The sequence below is a fragment of the Dermacentor silvarum genome, chromosome 8 (genome assembly GCF_013339745.2).
Source record: "Dermacentor silvarum isolate Dsil-2018 chromosome 8, BIME_Dsil_1.4, whole genome shotgun sequence".
Lineage (NCBI taxonomy): Eukaryota > Metazoa > Arthropoda > Arachnida > Ixodida > Ixodidae > Dermacentor > Dermacentor silvarum.
In genome coordinates this window covers 50,845,930-50,871,527 of record NC_051161.1, presented here as the reverse complement: position 1 = coordinate 50,871,527, position 25,598 = coordinate 50,845,930, and the positions used below count along the sequence as shown (strand labels likewise).

Genomic DNA, 25,598 nt, shown 5'->3' with positions numbered 1-25,598 from the left:
CCGCCGATTCGCCGTTTTGAATCTCAAAATGAACGGTATGTAGTTCGCACAGGTTTGGTGTCCACTGATCGGCGCGTGCGCGTCTTTCTGTGCGTGCAAATACAGGAATCCTCGGAAAGCGTCTGTCTGCTTCAACGTTACGCATTGTACACACGTGGGTGGCGTGCGCATTACAGTGCACTGTTAAAGGAGACACCCTCGTTAAAATACCAGCACTGATTACTACTCAGATTAGATAAAGCAAGCGCCTACAGTGACACCTTATTAACTGATGTCCACCTCATGAATCATGTCATCACATGAAACGCTTTTCTTTTTATTTCGAGGGCTTATTGAGGTTATGCTTGACAGAATACTAAATTGGCGTTCTATTTAGGAGTGTGCCACGCTGTACATTCTAAGCACGAACACCAGCGCCTCCACAGCAGCAGAGAGTATGTTTATGAGATGGTTCTTTTTTTTTTTTTTTGTCCAGGCCACACATCAAACGTTGCCACAATGCAAACTGCGAAAGTATTTCATGCTTGGCTCGTTCATGAGCTCTTGACAACCTAACCTAACCTAACATACGCGAACTGATTTACCTCCAGTGAAACCCAATGGTGTGCTTTATATGGCAACAAAACCGAAAAGTTCGTAGAAACCAGTATTATGGTAAATTATTTGCCCTGCTCCGACGTTTCTTAGTAATTTTTCTGCACTTGAGAAGTATCGCACCTCCATTTATCACACAGTTTTTTTTTTTTTTTTTTGATACTGGCGAGTTCAAAATGTCACGCCAGTACTCCTATAATGAACACAGCACGGTTCAGCTCAGTTAAGCTTCATTACAACTATCTTGATATTTTTTTGTTTCCCAAATGCCATATCATCGCCATTTGTGCCTTCTTTAGGTGCGCTTCGCTATTTTCACCTATACGCTATAACGAAGGTTCTTTTTCCCAGCGATCAGCAGGTGAAAGCCGATCACAAAACAGTCAGTCAAGGCCAACAACTCGAGCGTAAGCCTCCTGCAGCGAAGGCAAAGACGGCAGCAGACTCCCCCAACGTTTCAACTTCATCTGCCAATTTTTTTATTCATTGGCAGATGCAGAATCCCGCAAGTGCGCTTCTCCACACATCTAGTTTGGCGCCGTACAAGATGAGGTGGCCGACTTCGCGGTAGTATAGCGGAAATAATGCGCCAGGGTGCAAACGCATGTCCCACAATCCTTGCTAAGGTCTCAACCTCGGTCGGGACTAGTTTTGAACAGCTGAACTGGGAAAAAAAAAAAAAAACAAGACTACGAAAAACACACAACAAGGAAGTCGCTGTACAGCGACGTCATTGCCTGTCTTCTATAGTCCTTTGATTTTTTTTTTTTCAGTTCAGCTGTTCAAAACCCGTCATAGCTATTAACCCACTAGCTGAGTTAAATACGACTCTTTCTCGGTGTTTGCACCGGTTTCTTACCTTGAATCGTGAAGGAAAGAGAAAAGAACTTTAAAACTTGGGAGGGAAGGTCACGTGAGAAACGTGAAGCCTGGTCATGAAAAAAATCGCGAGAGGATGATTCGAAGGAGAACCATCCAAGTATGGCCTTTACTCAAGCGGTCGTTTCTACTGCCACACCGCGCGGCTCCACTGGGTTCGTCATCTGCTTATGTGCTGCGCCACGTTGAACTTGTAACGCACAGCTGATCGTGCGAGTTCTTGAACGTTCAATAAACGTGCGACGACCAAAATCCTAAATTGTGACGAGCAGAAAGCAAGGGGCACCGTTCGCAGAATGCGAAAGCAACTACGACGGCTAGCAGTGCTAAAACCAACCACGAACCAAAGAGCGTCGTGACTTGTCTGGGAACAATGTGAGGCGTACTGTTCCCAGGATTCAACGCGCCGCATGCGCACTGAGCGAGAGTGAAAGAATGGAGAGGCTGGCGTCATAGGACAGTACCTGGCGGAATGTCCCGCTATGTGACGTCATTTCCTCTTTCTTCCATGTCTTAAATCATGTGACGTCGGCTATCTTGCGTAGGACAACACACACCAACGCCTAGTTTAAAAGATGCCTGCCGTGTGCACCGAGAAGCTGGTTCCGGCCCCCCTCCTCTTTCCTCCTTTCCACCACTGTCGGTTGCGAGCGCTAGTAACGGCAGCTGTTCCAAACTTGAATCACGTGCCCCTGCCTCCTCCGAGGTTATAGCGGCGTCTCTTGCAATCCCGGAGCCAGGACCCACGGCCTCTCGCCAAACCATTGGTCGAGCGCGCGCCAGCCTGGTTGACCGTCACTTCCTCCGCAACAGGAAGTACTGTCGGCTGCGAACGCCGTCTATCTCCGACTACCCCGAACCACGGGAACTTCCGCCCCAATGGAAAAACGAGCGAGAGAGAGAGAGATGGAGATTGTGGTTGTGAAGAGGAAGAGGCGCTATGACGCGGCAGGCATCTAGTAAAGGAGGCATTGCACACGCACGCACGCACAAACACGCGCACACCCTGGCGTCTTGTTGATTCCCCCTTCCTCTCAACGTACCAACGACGTCACGCGAGAGGTGTGCGGGGAGAACAAAAACCCGAAGAGACGCGTCGACGCGTCTCCGTCGTACGCCTTCTCCCCGACGGCGTGACCGGCTCGCCGCTGATCGCGACCATGGAGACGGCGCTGGTATTATTAGTTCTGGTGTCAACCGTTGGCACGTCGCTCGCGCAGGACTACGTATTCCCCCCTTTAGAAAGCCGCATCATAGACGAAATGGACCATTACTCCCAGCTCGTGAAGCATCAGGACGCTGCCATGGTGCGTACTACATTCGCGGCGCGCTTGAATCGCGTGAATCTTGCTTCGAGCAACGGTCGTGCTTTGCGGACTCGCTGCTTCTGCGAAATTTACTCAAACTGGCGTATACTGTCAGAACCGCCGGAATTTACTATAGTGTACCCACTCACATCCGCGCATACCCACAGTTTGTTGTATTTCCGCGTAAATAGTTGCCTTTTATTGTTACTCTACCCTCATAGTTAATTATCCACTCTCCCTTCCTTTTCACTCCCCTACCTCCCTGTCCGCACTGTTGACCGCCCTTGAGGTGTCAGAAGCTATAGAATTCATTCAGTGTATGCGGTAAACTGATTACGAAAACATGAATACATAAAATAGTAATGAAAGAAAAGTTACATTACCGTATCACTGAGTATAACAAACGGGTGTCTAAAGAATTACTGTGTGGTCAGCAGTAACTTACTCTCTTCCTTTTCTTTTGATGAAATGTATGGTTTGACGACATGTCATCTGGTCGGGAGGGAGACTTGATGCAAGAAAAACGAAAATTAATGGTGAACACGCCGATAAAAAAAAATAGTTCAGGATGTTTCGGCTTCCGCACAAAAGCCGAAACATCCTAAACACTTTTATTCTATAAGCCGAAACATCCTAAACACTTTTATTCTATCATTTTTTGTAGGTGTTCTTACTGTTTCTTTCGTTCAAATTCTTTTCTTGTGTTTATTATACTAGACAACCAATTGCCTTACTATTGAATTTAGCCAACGCATTTCGCAGCACATTTTATGGACGGATATTTCGAAAGCGAGATTTCTGCGAGACAGATATGACTTTGACTCGGCTTCAATTTCGCAATTTCCGTATGGGAAGCATTTGAGTACTAAAGTGAATACCTAAAAAGGTAATTGGCGAATATTTGTAATCAGCTGCCTAGACACAACGACTTGTCGTGCAAGTAACGTCCGCTCCTTCGGGTGTTACACCTGAACAGGCAAAGTCGAGGCTTGTATGAGCTAATGTTTCTTCGAGGCGCTGCATGAATTTAATTGTTACTATAATGCCTCTTACAGTATGAGTTTTTGTTCTTGCTGTTCATTTCGTGGGCGGGCCACCACCCAGTGTTATATTTATTAATTTCATTTTTTATTACTCAAATAAGTTGTGTTTCCGATTAAGTCACCTTAATCTGCAATTTTCGGAACGTAAATAAAACACGACTCGCAGTAAGCATGCACGAGTGCTTTTCCTTCTTATTATATACCGGGTGTTCTAAATTAAGCTTTACGGAATTTTTTAACATCGCCTCTGGCAGGTAGCATAATTCTTATCGTTGAGCTGGGTTATTCGAAGAGGCGGACATTAGTAGCACGAGAAATCGAAACACATATTCAACTAATTAACAAACATTGACTAATGAACTTCTTAGTTAATGACTTTACGACACATATCGAAATCTACGAATTGTAGCCGGTGAGCTAGCAAGACGCATCCACTTGAAATGAATTTCCAGGATGACACTAGTTTCGCGATATTATTCCCCAAAGTGTGGGACGAAATACATGGGCGTTCCAGTTACTTTTGTGCTTCAAGGTAACATCATTTTGGCAAAAAAAATACATAAAAGGCAAGTGGAACAAAAGTGCATTGTTACGGCGAGTTTGATGGCGCATATCTCCAAACTGGCGTCATTCTGGAAATTCATTCCAAGTGGATACGCCTGACAAGCTCACCGGCTACAATTTGTAAATTGCAACACGTGTCGCAAAGTAATTAACCAAGAAGCTAATTAGTGCATTTTTGTTAATTAGTTGAATATGTGTTTCGATCTATCGTGCTAGCAATGTACGCCTCATCGAATAACCCTGCTCAATGAAAACAATTATGCTACCTGCCACAGGCGATTTCTAAAAATGTCATAAAACTTAAAAATGAACACCCTGTATGCCAGCCACATAAACGCCCAGGATATGCCAGCCACATAAACAGTGCAGGATATAGCCGAATACCTGAAATTCATGCTTCCCATAACATCGATTTCTGCACAGTGCGAGGGAATGTGCATAATTATTAACAGCGGAGTCGTTTAAGGTCGAGGTTAATCCCAACGGAGCGATGGTTTTCGCAGTTTCGAGCGAAGTGGAGAGAGGGTGAAATGAGGAGAGGATGTGCAGAGAGAGAAAGAAAGAGATAGACAGACAGAGAGCGAGAGAAGTGAAGAAATGAATAAAACAAAATAAACTTTCTTGCCGAGGCGGGGTTCGAATCCGAAGACGAGCGTCGTAACCACTAGGCTACACACCCACGCTTGCAGAACATGCATTTATGGGAACCATATGATTCCGTTGCACCGACGATTGTAACACAACTTGCTATGGGCGAGAAAGAAAGAGAAACACAGAGAGAAATAGAGAAAGAGCGAGAGCGGCGGGATTTGAGCCCGGGTACTCACGGTCAGGAGGCGAGCGTCATACACACTACACGCTATACAGTCACGCTTGATTCATCAGATTGCACAAGCGTGGAACTGGCTTAATTTTTTTTAGAGGTTGGTGTAAGATTTGCTGTGCCAGGTTAACCTAACCGTCTCGATCGTCTTTATTCTTATACTGCCCCGCAGTGCTTTCCGCTGAACCAAACGTGGTACCTCGTCTACCGGACGAACAGGTACAACGAGATGTTCGGCGGCAACAACACGTGCGTACGTATGGGCCCGCGAGCGAGGAGTTTCATGCGAGACCTCCAGATTGACGTCAAGTTGGCGTACGCCAAGGACAAAAGAACGTGAGCTATGTGCCAACACCCTGCAGCTCGGCTGGTCGGGTGTCAACCATTTCGTATGATTTTATTTGGTCACAAGAAAGACACAGTATACCTAAACATTTCTGGGCCAATAACCGAAGCTAATAGTGGAAGCCCCCTTGATCACACACAATTGTCAGCAAAGCGCGGTACAGCGCAAGCGTCACAGTGATTATATAACACATTCGAGTAATGATTAATGTGGCCAGATCACATTTAGGCGAACAACCAAATAACATGCGTTCAAAAATACAGCGCAAATATAAACTCTAAAATTGTTCATACCAAGACAAAACAAAAATGAAGAAAAGTCACATAGACAGAAATATTACGCTTGCCATAATTAGAGTCAAGATATATGGACGCTATTAAATGATCGTTGAAACAAATGAGTGCAAACGTTTAGTGCCTCGAGCGAGCGGCAATTTTGCGTGTATTCGCGGGACTCTTTCACGCACGGAAAAACACTCTTATGTAGCACGTATTGAGCAACAGAAAGCTGTATCGGGAGTTTTTCATGTTGCTCTACAATTTTCTCATTGACACATTTATAAGTAGGACAGTACTTTTCGAGTTAGATAATCAATTACAATTACCTAATTAAATCTCAGTAACGAAAAAATTACTGGTGGCTACTCCGCTGTACTGGAAACAATACGCACTAGGTTTTTTTTTTTTTTTCGAGTAACGCAATTGCTCCTTTCTTTTTTAAATCGTGGTGCATGATAGTTGGAACACCCATATAGCCGTTATTAATTGGTCCTGTCGAAAAATGTCTTCGTGAATATATTCCTATAACGGCATACCACTCATTATAATATGTTCTAAGCTTTTTTTTTTTTTTTTTTTTGGGGGGGGGGGGATGTGCTGAAGAGCCTATTCTTAAAAATTTCTTTCCCAATATTACTATCGGATTCCTAAAATTTAAGTAATCGTATACCTCACCGAGACATGCTTTTTCATGCTTTCTTGCAGTGACATACATATCAACTTCCTAAGGAGCCATTCTACCTTGTCCGACCGAGCCAACTCTATGATAGTTAGCTATGCTGAAGGTGGTAAGTGGATTTGATTGACTGATTTTTGTGGTACGGGAAACGCTGGCAAAAGAAGACGTCCGCCACGAAGCCGGATGCTCCGTAATGTTAAATTGTTGTGCGAGTGAAAGTGGGACGATGTCTGAAGCGAATACTTACAGATATATAAGCGTGCTTTTTATCAGGGCGGCGGAACTACTTTGCAGCCTCCCCCATAACACTCCCCCCTCCACCCTAGAGATGTAAAATTTCATGAAATTTTGAGGGACGTGAAGAAAACTTGTTTCTTTCACGTTTTTTTTTCTTCAGAAAAATACGAAAAATTGAAAAAAAGACGATTGCGCACATAGCTATGACAAGGCCGACAGATTTATTTCTTTAACACTGAAAAGAATATAATTGTTACATTATTGCATCACAAAAGTCCCAGCAGAGAGCTTCCGGGTTCAAAATGTAGTCAAGGCATCGATTTCACTTCAAAGCGTCGAGACCGGCATTTGTATCAATCTGTGTCCAACTCATTACCGCTTGACAAGTCAACGCTTCGCTGTGTAGCGGACGAAGCCTTCCGGACATTGAGGTTCAAGTGCAAGCACACAAGTTTTTGCACGCGATGGTGCTTGGTGAGCACATTTCCGAACTCAGACCAGTTTCCTTCATATGCTCACAGAAGAAAGGGGAATCTGCAGTACACGACAGGGGTCTCAAGGGTTGGTTGAAGCTAAGTCCTTGCCACCACGTGGATGGACCCAGGTGCTTCGCAGACACCCAAGCTCCTCCTTTTGACCAAATTCCCTTGCAGGGTCTTTATTCCGCGACGTTGCACTTTTTTTTTTTCAATTATATTCTGGTTGAACAAGAACGAAAAAACCAACATCTTTCCGAAATTTTCAATGTTTTTTATTTTTTTTTACCGCTTGCATCTCTACCTCCCCCCCCCCCCGTCCCCCATCCACTTTCTTCTACGCGCGCTATGCGCCGTGGGACATTTCGCGGACATGAAAAGAGAAATTAAATGCCCACACAGTCTCCTAAGGCGCCTTGTAAAATACATTGCACATTGCCTACGACTTTTCTTTTTTTTTTCTTTTGCGAAATTCACTCGGAAGTGATTACGCAAAATATTCATTCTGGGTATGAGTTAAAAAAAAATATATATATATATGGGGTTTTACGTGCAAACACCACGATCTGATTATGAGGCACGCGGTAGTGGTGGATTCCGGAATAATTTGGACCACCTGGGGTTCTTTTACGTGCACCTAAATCTAAGTCCGCGGTTGTTTTCGCATTTCGCCCCCATCGAAATGTGGACGCCGTGGTCGGGATTCGATCCCGCGACCTCGTGCTTATGTGCCCAACACCACAGCTACTATATAAGCAACCACAGCGGGTGAATATGAAGTAAAGTGCATGTGTAACTGTAAAGAAATGGTTGACTCATATTCTAGTCATCCGCTTTCGAGAAATTTGACATTAAATTGATCCAGACCTCTGTGTCGTCCTAGACTGTCGACAGCAACCTTGAGGTGTGTTTCAAAATTACTGCGATTGCGTGAAAATACCGGATGCGGCAGCAACATGGCAATGCACTACACATAGTTCCATCTTCATCTCTGCGTTTAGGCAATGAAATGCAGATTTTTCCATAGCAAACATGAGATGATAGTTATTTTTGTTGCCATACATGGAGACGCAGCTTTTGGCATCTGAACGTAATATCTAAGTTCAAAAAAAAATTTTTTTTACCTTCGTAGCGTAACAGTAGACAATAAAAACTACCTTGAAGAGCGATTATGTCCCATAGCTGTATTCGTGTCTCAGGAGGATAGAGCATAGTATTTATCATTTATCCAATAACAAGTTAACTCACCACACTTCTACATTGTAATGCGTCAGGCAGCTGTGCAACGTGTATTTTGACCTCCGCTTATATTAAACTACCTGCCACCAGGCACTATATCACAAAGTTGTTCAAATGAACGATATTCTTGTACAAGAAAATTCACAAGGCGTTGACTGTCGGCGCAGTCATAAATGTGTAGGGTTACTTTCAGAACTCTCCTTAGCACCAAGAAATACATTGCTAAATAAGTTACATTTTTATAGAAAAGTGAGTGAGTGAGTGAGTGAGTGAGTGAGTGAGTGAGTGAGTGAGTGAGTGAGTGAGTGAGTGAGTGAGTGAGTGAGTGAGTGAGTGAGTGAGTGAGTGAGTGAGTGAGTGAGTGAGTGAGTGAGTGAGTGAGTGAGTGAGTGAGTGAGTGAGTGAGTGAGTGAGTGAGTGAGTGACGACAGCACACGTTTTAACTCGGCTGCAACAGAGTACCTGGAGCCGCCTGATAAGCCGACACCAACGTTTTTTATATTAGATTAAGTAATCTAAAAAAGTTGGCCGACACTGATCATGCACTGCTGAGACATAGCCTCCGATATGAGAAGGCACGCTACCCGATATCGGATGCCAATGCTGAGACACTGCGAGGGGCAATAGGTGGCGTCCAAATCCACACCCAAGTCCAAGAAGGGCAGAGAAAAATTTGGTTTATTGCGATAGCAATTATATGGACACTTCCACAGGATTTCTGCCGTCGCCGTCGCCGTCGCCGTGAGGTTCCGTATAGATAAAATCTTCGCCGCGCGCCTTATGCCCGAGCGGAAGCACGCTGTCACGGAGAGCGAACGCACTCAATCTTCCACGCGCAAGCAAGGAAGCGGGAAGCGAGCGCCGGAGGGAGCGGGGGGGGGGGGGGCGCATTTCTACTCTGCCAACAACCGTGCTCGTCGCTCGCTCCACCGTCTCTTATCTCCACACGGCTCTGACCTTTATGCGCTGTGCATTCGCCGCTCAGTTTCCGTTGAAGCGATAGACCGCACGTACCTTCGCCCGCTGCGGCGTATATGCGCTTGCTGCCAGCGTTTTGACAGTCGTTGTCTGCAGTCATTCAGTGTGCTCTATTCATGTTTGTTTGTGCGCGCTCACACCACAGTTAGTAATAGTCGGGCGCACGCTACACATGCAATGCTGCCCGGATCGGCAGTGCAGCGCTACAGGTGTGTCCCTTCGCACGCGCTGCCCACGGGCAGCGCTTCTCATCAACACCACCGTTTCACACGCGCCTTCTCGTGGTCATCGAGTCTCTCTTCATGTCGGTCTACTTACGCCGCAGCACACCTGCTTACTTAATCAGCTCATGTTTACTACAATTCATATTGCTACCAAAGCCGCTCACCTTACTTCGTATGACATTGCTGTGTTGCTATCGCATTCATTGCTTCGCCCTTAGGCCGAAACTGTGACATTTTTTAAGACTCAGGATCATGGATCAAAATAAACTGGCGGCTAAAGTGCACAAGTACCTGCACCTGAAACGCGTGGGCACAGAATAGAGAAAAAGGTCAAGAAAGTTGGCAACCAAGTACAGGGTAATCGAAAGTGTAAATAGACAACCTGGGGCCGTACTCTGAAACGTTCCACTTCGGCGAAAGTTCGCCTAGGCGACAATTTCACCAACGGCGCCCGCTGATTGGCTGTTTTAGTAAAATTGGATGAGCTGATTGGCTGGTTGATCCCGACGTCATTCAATTTTGTTCAATCAGCCAATCCGCGCGCGCCTGAAGGTGAAATCGTCGCCTAAGCGAGCTATCGCCGAAGTGGAACGTTTCAGAATAGGTTCCCTGGGGCCGTATTCACAGAATGGGAATTCTGGGATTTACAAGAATCATATTTACAAGAATGGGAAAATAAATTAAAAGGGAAAATTTGTATGATAACATAAAAGGCAGTGCCTTGCTATTAATGGTTCGAGCTGGTCGCCTAAGTACAAAAATATACGGGAGCAAATACTCGCAACAAAATGAGGCAAGTGTATGCTGCAGCAAATATCCGGAGGCCACTCAGCACATCCTAAAGGAATGCAAAGGAATTCACCCAGTGAGACCCGGAGGTAACGCACACCTTCCAGAAGCGCTAGGATTTGAAGTGAACGGAAGCGTCAGCCAATCAGCAGTCGAGATAAGCAAGGGACGTTTGGAGTAATAGTGGAGAAAAAAAAAAGCGGGAAAGCAGATTGATACGACCGGACGATATTTGTCACCACCCCACTTCAAAGGGGATGCCAATAAATGATCATCATCAGTGGTGACTCCCTGTGGATAAAGAGATGCAAATATTGAAGGCTATGCTTTAGCTGGTTGCATGCGGCGGCAGTGATTGCGGTAGCCAGAATTACGTCATAGACGTCGGGCTTTGGTCCCCACACTTCTAATCGTAAAAGAAAAAAAAAAAAAGGAAAGGAAAGGGAACGGCCTGTCTCAAGTGCGCATGGCAATAACTTTACTTTAACAATACTGATAATTTTTAACAATAATCATTTTGAGGCATCTTCAACCCGACAGGTTAACGGTTACATGTTTCTTTACCCATACATTTACCCCACAAGGAACATACAACTGGCACTTGCTGCCCACTGGGCAAGCGAAATCATTCCTTGCCGAGGATGGCTTATGTCGTTCGCATTTGTTCTCTGGTCGCTCTTGCCATTATCAAGCTTTCCATTTCTTTTTTTTTTCTTCTTTTTTTCAGAGAATACCGCGTCACAATCAGTATCTGTCCTATACTCTAATTGTGACGAGTGCATGGTGCTTAGGCATATAGGCAGTGGTAAGTAGGCATGCATAATGTGCTTACAGATTATGTATGCATATATATTGAGTGTTCTTTTTGCAACATTAACGTACTTTTTTTTTCTTTAAATCGCCTGTGGAATATAGCACTAATCTACTCACTAAGCTGGATTACTCGAGGAGGCAGACAGTGCTTACACTGAACTTCAAAAGGGATATTTGAATAATTACAAAGTTTCACTAATCAACATTTTAACTAATCACTTTAGCGCACATACTGTAATAACACAAATTGAAGTCAGTAATATTACGAGGCGCGTCCAATTGGAAGGAATTTCGAAACGCGCCAGATTTAATTGACGTAAGCGCTGCCAAACTTGACGTAAGCGCTGAAAAAGTGACTGGTTAAAAGTGACTTCTGCCAATTATTTCATAGATTTCTTTATGCCAAGTGCCTTTTGTTATTGCAAATCTCCTGTGTTCTTTTATTTCTGTATTATTATTTAGTATCACGGCCTGATGTAATTTGTTTTCTCTTCCTATGCAGCCGTACTCTATTAATCGTCATTGTTGAACTTTAGTTTACGACATGATGTCGTATTGTTATTTCTGTCCTCTTTCCTTCCCTTCTTCCTACAATTCTCTATGTTTCAGTCCCCTCCCATCCTGGTCCTCGCTTTCTTTTACTTTCTTTCAAGGGTATATATGCCAAGCATAGTAACTGCTACCTGAAAGAGGCCGGATATCCAGTTTCACGTATCGAGTAGGTGCGTGAAAAGGTCTAGACACCTTAGTCATTTCTTGCGGAATTATCATACTAAAGTTACCACCATTCCTTTACAAGCAATGACACCATTTGCAAGCTTGAATAAGAAAGTTAAGTCAGCTATGGTGCGTCTGCACTGCAGGTCTTCTAGACCGCGCGAAGACTGAGAGCGAGTCTGTTGTTGAGGGGTTACCTGCCTGGAGCCCTGTATAGCTGTATCGCTGTATAGAGACAAATTTTCCTCTGAACTTCATCTACTCGATCTTTTTAAGACCGTAAAGTACTGTTCCAAACGACAGCTGCATATTGCAGCAGAGGACAGCAGAGGGATTTGTACAGCTTAAGAAATGAGCCTGCAATTCTGAACTCCCTCAAGATTCGACTTGCTGTGCCCAGGATGAGTAGGCCACGCTTGGTGATACATTTTATGTGGGGCGAGAAGATGAGCTTGGAATAAAAGATGATTCCAGGTGGTAAGGAAAAGGGAACTCATCTGTCTTGCGTGTATATATGACATCACTTTCGTCTTTCGGCCTTTTAACACCAGTTAGTTTTGCAGCGCACCAGTTTACTTTGCGGCAAAGGCGGTATGTCTCGTTGAAGTAGAATGCCGTCTCGAAGGTAGAGAATCTCTCTGAATATCTCTATGTCGTCCGCATAAAGCAAGAAAGACCAGTCGTTTATGAACTTGGATACATCATTTACAAATAGCCAGAAGAGAAGCGGACGTAACCCTGTGGCTCACCACTGGTAACCTGCTTGAAGAGAAATGTTCGTTCGAGGTGACACAGCATATTGTCCGTCTGACAGGTAATCTTGCAGAAAAGGCATTTAAGGTGCGGAAACACCGCATTTGTAGATATTTGGGAGCAACAGGGCATGACTGCGGACAACATCAAATGCCTAGCGTAAGTTATAGTAAACAATGTCTAATTCACTCCTGTTTTGGACTGCTTCCGATGCGTAGGTCATAAATGTGACGAGGTTGGTTGTTGTTGAACAGCCCGGCATAAACCACGTTGATTAGGTATTAAGCTGTTCCGCAAGCAGCAATCAGTCATTCAATCAATCAATCAATCAATCAATCAATCAATAGTTTAGTTATTGTGCCCAGGAACAATGCTGAGGTCTGGGTACTGGTGCCCCAAAAAACAACAGAAAACGTAAAAATGTAAGAGAACTACGACTAAGAGTAAACAAAAACAAAAAATATTTACTGAAACAGTATACATGATGAACAACAATGCCTCAATAACACACAATTGAGAGACGGACAACATATAAGAAAGGAGAGAAATAATAATAATAATAATAATAATAATAATAATAATAATAATAATAATAATAATAATAATAATAATAATAATAATAATAATAATAATTTTATTGCCATATTGAGTCTGTACATTGAAATATCTGGTCTGTCAAAGCCACAGAGATGCTTACGCGACAGGAGACCGCAACATCGGCAATGAAACAATTGTGAGACATTGAACAGGATCGAAATCACTCGTCACTACCTAGTGAACGAGATCGAAGCCGAAAACAGCGTCATAATATAACAGAGGAATGAGGTAACAGTCGAAAAAAAAAGTATTACACAAGTCAAAGATGATTTAACATATTCCGTAGGGTGCGCTTTGAGGTCGCAGTGAGTATTATTATATCTTGTCGTTGAGTGCCGAAGTTGGGCGACGTTAAGGGGGACTTAGAGAACTGAAGGTTTATTTACATTATGTACAGGATTAGAACAAAGCAGATAACAGTAATAAGGTCGTCGTTACGACCGGCAGCAAATCGGACGCTGCGGCCTGTGGCAAGAAGAACGTATCCTTCTTCTCGATCTTTACCTGGCTTATAACCCCTTCAGGCTGTCGGGGTCACGTCATTTTCAGCCAATCCTCGAGTCCGTTCAGGTGTCGTCACTTTCCTCCAATCGTAGGGCCCGTGCAGGTGTCGTCATTTCCATCCAATGGGGGGGACACTCCATGGGCTCTACCCTGCGATGGCTGCCTCTTGCCTCTGATACAAAAGTTCCACGCGCGGCACACGAGGGTGGGATTGCCAACCTGTTTGACGAGTCCGATAGCATGGTCGACGCGCACCGTAATTGGAATGCGACGGAGAGTGATTGCGGTCGAAGAACTCGACCCAGGCTAGTTATTAGTCGGCATCTAACAGTATATCGTCTGGGAGTACATTGAAAATTTGGGGAACATAAAACACACCTTCTAGCTTTGCCATATCTTGTAGCGCAACGGGTTAAATATTAATATTAATAATAATAACAATTCTTTCCCTCCCGGTGCCGCAGGAAATGACCACTCCTGCAGCCTCTTTGCGCCGGCTTCTGAGGTGGCACCCGACAGGTCCCCCCGCCAACATTGCGAGTTCATCTACCTGCTGCTCTGCGGTAGTATCAGAATCAGACTTTTCGACGACTGCTGCAAGGAGGACAAGGAACCACCCCCGTACACCGACTCGCCGGAGTTTCCTAACTCCGAATGAGCTTCGGCATGCGTGCACCTCGAGGGGGAGTGCGCATGCGCGGAACGCGGAGTCGTGATTGGCCCGATACATGACGAAGTTCTCCACGACGAATGGTATATAGATTAGCAGGGCCCTTTCGAAGCAGAGTCTTTCTCCCTTAATTACTAGTATTTTTATGCGTTCCGTTTGTTCCATTGTGAAGTTGTATGTTTGATTTTATGATGCTCATAGCAATGCTGTTGTGTGCATCGGTTCCTTATATTTAACACATTGTGTGCATTGCGTACGCTACATACATATGTGTGTATATGTATTATACATATATACGTGTGCGTTTTTTATGCTTTTATTTTTTTCTTGTTTGCTACATGTGTAGCTTTTAAAGCATGCGCAGTGCAAATAAGGTGCATGCGCGAATAATAGATTCATTTTTGTTTTGCCTTTTCTTTGCAAGTCTGTACTGTCTGAGCCTGTAATTTGCCTGTTTGCTGTGTGCCTTGTACAAGGGGGCCCGAATCTCTGTCAAGCGGGAAAATTTCCGCTTCTTGTTCGGGCCTTCCTCCATTATTATTGCAATAAATTGAGGTGAGCACCGGGAACTTCGCTTCACCTAGTTATAAAATTTAAAAAATAGAAAAGAATGTCTCAAGTCTTCAATCAAATATACTTCAATACAACAAAGGAGAATGTAGCGATGCAATGGTGGAAGTCTTCCGCGAAAAAGTTGAAGTTGAAACAAAGTCCGCTGATGGCGAAAGTAAACACAAGAGTGTTTCACGCATACCTTTTGAATGAAACACGCAATTGCACACGATGATGCGCAGTCAACGTTCATCACTTACGCGGGAGTTCTTTAGAAACGAGTGGTTGCAGGACACTTGCTGCTTCGGCGGCGCAATTGTGCTTTTGATGGCCATGGAGGCCACACCTGCAGTAAGTGACAAAGGCCGATGTGGGTCAAGTCAACGGAGATCTTTGTACGAGGCGCTGCCTACGTCAGAGGCATGGATTAAGGCCGCCCGCTCGCCAACCACTACAGAGAAGCAATAAACTAATCTCTCTCCGTCTCTCTCTGAGCGAGTGCAATTCTACACATATGGAATCCAAGGACACTGAAGAGAAAGAAAAAATTCATTGAATTGTATTAGTAACCTATCTTTCTACAATACCAGGAAAGCCACTGATATCGCTGTTACCGAGGCTTGACACGCCAGAAAAGATACAAAAGGGAAACAAAGGTGGCGACAACTACTTCAAGTTCCCTCACCAGGGCATCGTGACGTCACGAATTTTGACGACGACTGCTATATGGTCTAGTTCACTTTTAACAGCCAAAAAATAGATTACACTATATTCTAAAGAGGCCAAATTAGCAAGTTCCGTGAACTTTTGCCGCGCCGTAGCTACTCATACGCAGGAAATATAGTAGGAAATTCGTGACGTCACAGACCTGCCAGAGCAGGGATTTCGGCGCGAAATTAAAAAAAAAATTTGGCCTTCACTTGCTCTTTTAGTATTCAACCTCTTACCGCGAAATGAACATAAGTAGAGTTCTGAAAGAATAGTATATCGGTCTAAGCTCATTTAGGTGTTTCTCTCTGGTGTCCCCTTTAACTTGTTCGATCTTGGGTACATATGGATATATAACATTGTCATTAACGGCGTAGGGAATTGTGTCCCCAACTTGTTTTTGCCAGTGCTGTCCGCTGGAGGCAAGGAAAAGAAAAAAAATAGGTAGTTGCTGACTTTGAAGGCGTCCGACATGGTAGGCTATTGCTCGGTACCACAGTGCCGGACGCGTACGCAACGGAGCCCGCTGTCAGCCTTCACACTTACCCGAAGGCCAAGAAGCTTTGTGTAGCTTGGATTGCGAAACTTAGAACAGGCAAGCAGCCATCGGCTACAACTCGGGTGCGTAGCAAGCACTTCCGCAAGATTTCTGCTACGGCGTTGGGGCTGCGATGTTCGGTGAGGAGGAGAAAGCGCGCACTGAGAAGCTCACCTGCGCGCGCTGCCCGGTTAATGTCATGAAGATTTGGTCTATGAACTTGATGCTAGATACTGGCATGTTCACCAGAATGGAGGGGGAATGGTAAGACTCACATTTAAAAAAGCATGGCATTTTATAATTTTTGTATAATTATTTATAATAATACATGCGGACATTCTTTGAAAAACTCCCTGTCAACTGCAACATGTAACTTAAAGTAATTAATTAAAATACTACAACAAATATGCTAACAAACAATGTGTAAGCGTGATTTATCATGCAATAAAATGTACGTCTCTTCTGTATCAACCAGAAGAATGAAGTTATCTGGCGTAGGTGATATTGTTTTAATTCTAAACGAAACATCTAGTATGCATGCGGCAGTGCCGATGGGGGTGTGGGAGAGGTTCGATTGGTCAGTGGTGTTTCTTGCAGCTTTCGTCGTAGATGGGAATTTTCGTGGCGCCGCAGAGCAGCCGGTAGATGAAGAGGCAGGCGTTGGGAGGATTTGCGACGTGCTCGCCTGTGACCATCAAACTGCACGCGGCCTCTGCAAAGAATGGGACAGAGATCAATACATTTAACCAGTGATTATCTGTAAATAGACATGCGGTGTGAAACACTGTGTACATACTCAGTTGCCATGATTCGAATACAGCACGCAGTCCTCACCTGTGTCCACCTGGTCAATAGAGATTTGACGCGCTGACTCACTTTCTGTGTGACGAAAATCCTGCTCTGACAATGATTGTCAAAGAGAATTAAGCTAAGCCTTGGGGTAATTCCGAATGCGCATCGGCTCGACGCTGTTCTTCGATTGCGTGGAATCGATGGCAGCGCCACCAAACTCCGGGAGCCGAGACAACCATGCTTTCTGATCAGGCAGCGCGCAGCGTATCAACAATCATGGCCGCTCAGATCCAGAGGAGCGCAGATCACAGAGTTTCTCACAATGGGTGTCTTCCAATTCTGGCCAGCATCGGAGACAGTCTACGTAAACAACTAGTTAAGACAGCATCAAGCTCAAGTAATGGAACGCACGGGAACGCATCTGGAACCGTCTGGAACCGGAAGAAAAAAGCTAGAAAAGAAGCGAGAATTATATACATTTTTTATTTAACTCTTTGCACGTGCAAGCCTATGAAATACACAACGTAGCTTACATTAAGAAAAGCGAGACATTCGGTGTGTTCGGGCACGCGTTTGGTGCGCCCCCTCCCTCCCCCGTGTTCACCCCTAGTAGGAGGTATAGGACGTTCAATGTACATTGGGGTGACAGTCAAAGACGCTTCATTATCGAAAAGTGTTCATTAAGCCAAACAATTAAGGCAGATGTTCACAGGGAGATGGAGACTCGAAGGGATCAACAGAGATCGAACGAGGGATTTCCAAGAGAGAACGTTTAGGCAAAGAAACTAGTCTTCGTGAGGACTAGATGTCACGTGTTTATTATTATTTTTTTAATGTTCCGCGCTATTCCGCTATGACGCCGGAAAATTACGCAGCAAAGTACGATGTACGAAGGTGCTACATGTTTCCTAGAACACTGTACAACTTTCTCATCGGAAGCTTTGCTCTAAAGTTAATACTTGCGAATTTAATTACTAATCTTGGCTAATTGTGCAATTAAGAAAGTACCAAAAATTGTGCGACTTGCTCCATACGATAGCCAACAGCATGCATTTGCTCACATCCTCCTACAGTGCTTCGGCATATTTTTAAACCTTGACTAAGGTTAATCGGGGCACCCTGTACATCTTGGTTATCAAGACAGTAGAAGCGTCACTTTTTCCCAGCGTTGGTTGTTGTAATTTGTGAATTACGTTCGGATGTCAAAAAGCACATGTCCTCTGAGACTTACTTCCTGCGTATGGATGTCTGAGGATCTTGCAGGAGTTGCACTCGACGTAATCAATCGGCAGGTCAAGCTCCACCTGGGCTCCTACGGGACACACACAGAGGTACGTTGAAGCGGAAAGTTTCAAGAATAAAAAAAAAGAAGGAAAAAAAATAAAGACAAAGTGAAAGAACTTGATAAAAACTTGTCCTTTAAGCCACCACACAACAGACTATTGTCGACAAGGCTCCCGTGTGGGGGACGAAACCTCAAGGTTTTACTCGTTTCTTCATCTCAAGCCCACGAATACAAGCAAGATTGCCGCGCGACTGGCCGTTCGTGCATGCACTCTGCGTGTATTCGCGGGCATCTTCCACGCTCGGACAAACACTTTTATGTAGCACGCATTGAGCAACAGAAAGCTATATCGAGAGTTTCCCGTGTGCTCTACAATTTTCTCAATGACACTTTCCATGTAATTCTTATATTTGAGAAGTTGAGTAATTAAGACTAATTAATCTAATTAGGCGGAATGCAAAAAAATAATCTGTCTATCTCCAAGCGACGGCAAACAGCATTACCTTGGTTCTGTCCAGCTACGTAGCATGTGCATATTTTACAACGAAGCTGTATATGGCTAGGCGAAACCAAAATCCGTCTGCCCGATGTGCGCACAAACTATCATCATCAGCCATGGCTCGAGCGTCGTCGTCGTCTTCTTCCACAGCTGGCTCCGTTGCCGCTCATCATTCCAGCGTAAAATTTCACTTCTCGTCTGTCGTCGTAATGGGCAGGCCACGTTTACGGGGGTAGGGAACAATTGCTTAAGGGAGTATGAGCCATTCATTGTCTTACGTGACGGGACAGATTTAATTTTGAAGCAATTTAATTTTGAATAATCGCTAGCGGCAATAGCGGGCGGATGCTGCTAACCACGCCGCCGAGCAAACTCGAGACATCGAACGCAAGCGAACAACGGCGGACTGCGGGGCATACCGTCAGTGACGTCGTTCTCTCCGCCGCAGCCGAACGTGCGTGTAACCTCATTAAAAAAAACACGAAGACGTAACCAACAATTGAGAAAGACTTTAATGAACCGTCGGGATTAACTCAGTGAAACACCGGGGCCAGCACGTTTCAGCTTCGCTGGTTAACCATCTGTACGGAGTGCTCGGGCAGCGACTTTTTTTAAAGTTTGGCCCAAGTTAAGTGAAACGACCCTAGAGTCCGACGTACACTTGCGACCAGTATGACAGAGAACACGTACCTTGTACCCAAGGATGGGACCGTTCGGCACGTGCGACCTTGAAGGTCACGTGTAACTGTTAAGCAGTTAGCGAATATTTTTCGCCTTTATCATCGGTATAGATACTGAATAAATATATATAGACTACAGCATATATTCAATAAATCTCTAGATGTTTACTGTCGTTTTGCTCACGCGAATGCACGGCTTTTGATTGTTTTGAAATAACAAAGAGTTATAGCGACGGGCAAAGCTTACCTCCAGTCGGCGATACCCGGAGGGCATTTTGGTGTCGATAACCAGCAGTGGGAACCAGCCGAACGCTCAGGTCTCTGGGGAACAAAAAGAAATCAAGAAGCAAATTACTGAGTAATCTGTAGCAATAAAAACGTTCGATCCTCTCTTCAGTTTTGAGCATTGCGAATTCCTGATCGTTATTGTTACATCCCAGTTGTGCCATTATCTATAAACGTATCTTCGATTTGTTAATATCCTTGTAAGTGATTACTCCACGTATGCTAACAGAAGTTTTCACGTGATGACTTTGGCGATGTTTGTTTTCTATCGCAGACTTCGCGGCGCGCGCCGTCACTCTACTTCACGCGATTTTTTTTTATTATTCTCAAGCTCCTCACGGTAATATCTGGTATGTGATATCACTTAGGAAATTTTATAACTCGATCACCTCATACTGAGAAAATCGCATTGGACTAACTTCTTCGTGTTGCTCCAGGGGTTCTCGTTGACGCGAGTACATGCTCTATTTGCTCGTAGTTTTTTAAAATATTATACACGTGACTGACAGCTCCGCCTCTGGTACTGTTACTGCTGTAAGAACATCAGATGTATCAGGCTTGAGTCAACGTTTCGACACGCATACTTATCTTCGTCAAGTCGATGAAAAGTCACTGACGAAGACAAGTCGCATTCTCGAAACGTTGGCTCCAAATCAAATCAAATTTATTTCCGCGTAAATACAAAATACATATGTTGGAGGCAGATAAAGAAAGGCATGAAGTCGTGACGGGTTCTATAGACTGTGTACCCTTAATGCGTAACCTTCCAGCTTACTTGCGACATAAATCAGTAAAATATAAATAACATATCACACTTACACGAAGCAATCAATAGCTTTTGTGAATTAACAAGCAACATCCACGCAATGCACAACTTTAATAAAAAAAAGAAAGAAAATGGTTTCAGACTGAAACATTCCTTGTGCGGTCACTGCTGACCACTGAAAATCTCCATCATCTAGCAACATCTATCTCGTCCGGGTTACTGCTTGTAAGGATTCATTTGAACTCACTTGATCGTTTCGTTCGTTCAACAATCCATCGGTTGTGAAGAGGCCGGCGACATATTGGTAGTAATCATTTCCAATCTCAAGAAAAACCAGTAAATCGTTAAGCAATTCTATCACAGTGGTAATGTCTAAACTGTAGCCACATCATTATTTATCCCATTAATGATTGAATCGGCTTATGGCAGCTGTGTCGCCGGCTATCCCGAGATATTTGCATACGTAAACAGGAAAGAGAGGCGAGAGAATGTGGACTAGCCAAAGAATGAAAACAGCTGACTGCCGTCATTTCTCGCGGCTGTTTACTTCGTGATATCATTCCACGGACTCGCTAAACATTCTGAAATAGCTTCGTCTTACACATACACCTATGTATTGAGCAACAACTTGCGTATATTACTGTTTGTTTATTTGTATTCCTAATCATTTCTTGTAGCCGAAACTTTGTAAGCGTCCCACAGAGCGTCGATAAAAAGTTATTCGATTCCCGTTCGCAAAGCAACCTTTTAAACAGTAGCAGAGGAAGAAAGATGTAGTTTATTGAATTTATGCATTGGGTTTCTTAAGTGGACAAATAAACGTGTTCTGCTGTTGTTTATTAGAAGCTTTGAGTCTTGAGGCTCGAGCTATACCGTCTGCACGCATCAAATATTTCTATATTTTGGGAATAGCTGTAAAAAAAGCCTTATTTCCGGGCCTCTCACAGAATTAACTAACGGGTTCGTTTCGAAAAGAACTAGCACACCGGACTGTATGAATTCAACAATCATCGAACAAAGACACCTCGTAAATCTCGTGTTTCTTATAAATTCAGCTGTCCTCACGCTACACTTGAGTGACTGTAATGCGATAGCATTATGGCGTCTTATCCTGCAATGATTACCCAGCGACAAACATATTAACATTCTTCCCCTCCTATACAATTATGCGCGAGCAAAGACAATCCGATGATCCGATGAAGCTGCCTAAAAACTCTTTAAGACCTTATTCTACTGCTTATCTTATCCTCACGACTTAACGGTCTCTATGACTTTATTGATTCTGTGCTTACGATGCATCGTCTAGTATATACATAGCTACCACAGTGATTATTACGCAGCTCTCTCTATCTTTCCTCCCACTCTCTTTCTCTTTTTTATCCCCCTACCCCTTACCCTTGTGCAGGATAGCCAACCGGAACTACCTCTGCTTAACCTCCCTGTCTTTCAATGCATCCTTTATCTCCCTCTCTCTCTCTCTGTCGCTGGTCCAGCAGTAACACAACAGCACAGCGACTGCAGTTCGACGCGCTAAGCGCATGTAATGTGTCTCACACTCTCAGCTGCTCGCTTTTAAAACATGATGGCGATACCAGACCTATTTTGTCATTCTTGGTGTCTCCATCGCATTGCAGCTCTTGCGAAAACGCATATCGCGCACTCGTATGAGGATCAGCCCACCCACGTCTTTGGTCACACTGCCTTCTGTATTGGGCCGCAGGGAATTTTGCGTGGGCATCACCAAAGAAGGCCAGTGACTGTTCTATATGAGGCTATCACAATAAAAGATGCGCGCACATCTTGAAACCTTGGCGACTACATAAGCCACATATGATCGAGCACCGCTTTGTCAGCGGTGCTCACTACCTGAAGATAGATCCCTAAAAATACGATGTTTTATAAGTTACGAGTTATCACAAGGCTTGTATTGAACTATTTCTAGCGTGAGTCGGCGATCAGCAGAGAAGCACTTTCTATTATTTTTTTTTCGGGGACGTTCTACATGCCTACACTGACCAAATAACGCTCCCATTATCTCTAAACTTCAGCGCTTCCGGAACGTCGACGTTCCTAATACAGTTTTGGCTGGATGAATATATTCGCATTCGATGTCGCTCTTCATGAGTGACACTTGTCGTCACCCCGATACAAAGCGGAAGCATCGAAGTGCCTATCTATCAATATGTAAAATGATGGCAGATGCTCACAGGCTGTCGTGGTCGCCGAACTCGACCTTGACGTGCGTAGCGTTGTCGACGTACGGGACGTCCGTAGCGCTGACTCGAACGCACTTCGCATCCACGCCGAAGAAAGGATCCGCTTCGTAGTTACGGTACACCATGAACCACGGCTGCTTCAATGGGAAACACTGCGGGCAGTAGGTGGGGGATAACGTTTCGTCACCGGTAGGGCGGCGCAAAGGAAGAAGGTTCAAAGCACACAGATAGGTATTTATTTGGTGTTCGAAGGTCACTCACCTCGACACAGCACCGTAATATCTTTTCGTAATTTTACCCTTCGTGTAAATAAACAGTGTTAGATTGCAGCGAACAACACAGCAAAGGTGAAAACAGAAAGGCTTATGCTGCTGTCACCGCAAGTGACCTGCCGGACTGTGAGTTGCGTCACTAAAGTCACACCATTTCAAGGCTAGGTGCTCGGGACACGTCACTGTGCACACATTTAAAACAGTTGTTATGCCGACGATGCTTTTTTGAAGTTATTACCATATGAGGTCTCCAAAACGAATCGAAATACTCGCATACCTATATAACCCTTACTATTGCTTCTTTCTTTCTTCTGTTCTTTCTTTTTACACTAAACGGTACGCCTATTGTTTTCCTTCTGCCACTCGTTACGTGGCCTTATATGTAACTTTAGCTTAAGTTTATTTGTTATCCACCAAGTTCTGACCCCATTGAACAATACATTTCAAGGATGGCGGTTTAGGCTGCCGTCCATGACTTAAAAGCTCATTTCGAATAATCTCCAACCCGTTTTTAATCACGCGCAGATTCTCTTCTTATAGTTTGCGTCTCCCGTGACTACTTGACCAAGATACACACACACCCTTTCTCGAATTCAAGCGGACGCTTATGCATTTGAAACGCGACTCCTCTGTCACGCGCACTGCCAGGCATACCCGCGGTGAGAGTGATAGCTTAACTGACGCTCCGCAACTCACTTTGCCGTCGTCCTGAAATTCTCCCAGCTCGGGATCTCTCACGTTGACCTGCGCTCGGACGCCCAAGAGCGCGCAGCAGGTCGCCGACAGGACCAGGATCCTCCAGCACATGGTGATCAAGAGGGAGTGCTGTTTTTCGCTCCAGGGTATACCGGGGCAGAATCGCCTCGGCAGCCGTTTTTATTTCCTCCTTACTTCACTGCGTTTATCCACAACGCATACGCAAAGGACACGTGCAGAAACAGGTTGAGGAAAAGCTGGAGAGACTCGAATAACGCGAAGCTCTCTCGATGCGATAGCAGTGACCCTCCACGTGAATATAGAAAAGGCGCCGCAGGGAAGTGCTCGGTATAACCACGCTAGGAGACAATCGTCAAGGTCTCGTCCGCTGCGGAATAAGCACCGCTTGTGTGTCAATTTGTGCGCCGACGCGGCCGTCTTTATGTCGTTTCGAAATAATACAAACACACTCACGCGGCGTTGTTTGCTTGACTTTAGGCAGTGTTCGCCAAGGCCATTACCGCCCGCTTTTTTTTTTTTTTTTTTTTCCGGAGAGGACTAACAGGCCGTTTGCATTTTCTAGCGTATACTTCTTTTGTCTTGTTGCTACCGGCAAGACGGCGCTTTATCGAGGCGCTCGAAAAGTGTGCCAAGTGCACGCGCACGGTAGCTATATATGTACGCACTGTGGCCGCGCAATCGGCCGGCGCGTTTGCGCTACCTTTAGGCTTGGAAGCCTGCCGCTCTTACAACTTTTTGTCCTTGTCGGTGTTCCGGTGGCTTGTCGGACGCGGGGTGTGGAAAGGGTGATGGTGCTGTCGTTTTGGGCCCTAACCTTGTTCTCTTCTTAAAATCGTTATCCTCGTGCAACGCAATACCTGTCCGTGGTACTTGCGTATAGCAACGTCGGATTGTGGTACGTCCGATGGCGGCGTTCAAAGGGGGAATCGAAAGTATGCCGAAGAAAAAAAATGCTGTCCGCAAGGACTAACTAAGGAACAAACACTAACTTTCAACTGAAATGACACGCTGCGTCTTTCCTTGAGTAAGTAATAAACAAACTATAGCCCAGCAACAAAGGGCATTCAAGAATCGAAAGTACTCTTATGAGTCTTAATCACATTGTCAATGATTGAAGTGTTAGAACCATTCGCCTTAAGCTGCCACACCTTACTTAGCGCAAAGCATGCAGACACGAAGCAACCCAAAATTACGCAAAACGCTTTTAACGTATGACTATATACTTAAAGATGGATTTCAACTACCTTAGATACTTTATTATGCGAGAACTATTGCTAAATTGTGGCGTCTTCGTTGCTTTCATTGGGCTTATTCCTGAACTTCGGGCATTTTCTCAGAAGTGAGTAGCAATCAGGACCTCGACAGTTTACGCATTCAATAAGTGTGGTACCTCTATGATGGAAACCTAAGTTTAGTATATAGCTCTTACTTCGCTCATTTTATGAATCTCGTGCCTTTGACGCTTTCATAAGATCTTGATAGATACCCACGTGATTTCAGCATAATTTATGCAATCAAGCCTTCCAGACGTGCAACATTTCTCTAAGAAATCAGCAACGATGTGCGAGCACTTGTATCCGGCAGCGTGGGTTATAGGGAGCGAAGCTAGTCATAATCACACTTTCTTGTGAGACATCCCGATATATTATTGCAACTAAAATAAAGATGTTGATAGTGGCAGGACGCCATGAGACATACGATTTTCCAGGGTCGTTCCTGTCCATGAACTGACAGGCGCGGCCGTGCTCTTTGCCGTATATATCTACAGTTAATGACGC

At 44.6% G+C, this 25,598-nt stretch overlaps 1 protein-coding gene across 1 annotated transcript; it reads right to left on the bottom strand.

Moving 5' to 3' along the window:
- Positions 1–16,803: 16,803 nt before the first annotated feature.
- LOC119462661 (uncharacterized) lies at positions 16,804–24,057 on the bottom strand. Its single transcript, XM_037723972.2, has 5 exons — positions 23,800–24,057; positions 22,823–22,983; positions 19,812–19,885; positions 18,332–18,412; positions 16,804–17,020 (listed from the first exon to the last, which is right to left on the bottom strand). Exons 1-5 carry the CDS (start codon positions 23,908–23,910, stop codon positions 16,887–16,889), a joined length of 561 nt encoding a protein of 186 aa, XP_037579900.1. The 5' UTR covers positions 23,911–24,057; the 3' UTR covers positions 16,804–16,886.
- Between the last annotated feature and the right edge of the window lie 1,541 nt (positions 24,058–25,598).

Coding starts and splice junctions, on each gene's coding strand:
- LOC119462661 (XM_037723972.2), bottom strand. CDS start 23,910: ATGTGCTGGAGGATCCTGGTCCTGTCGGCGACCTGCTGCGCGCTCTTG. Junction 22,984..23,799: donor AATTTCAGGACGACGGCAAA/GTGAGTTGCGGA, acceptor TACTGCCCGCAG/TGTTTCCCATTGAAGCAGCC. Junction 17,021..18,331: donor CAGACATCCATACGCAGGAA/GTAAGTCTCAGA, acceptor CATTCTTTGCAG/AGGCCGCGTGCAGTTTGATG.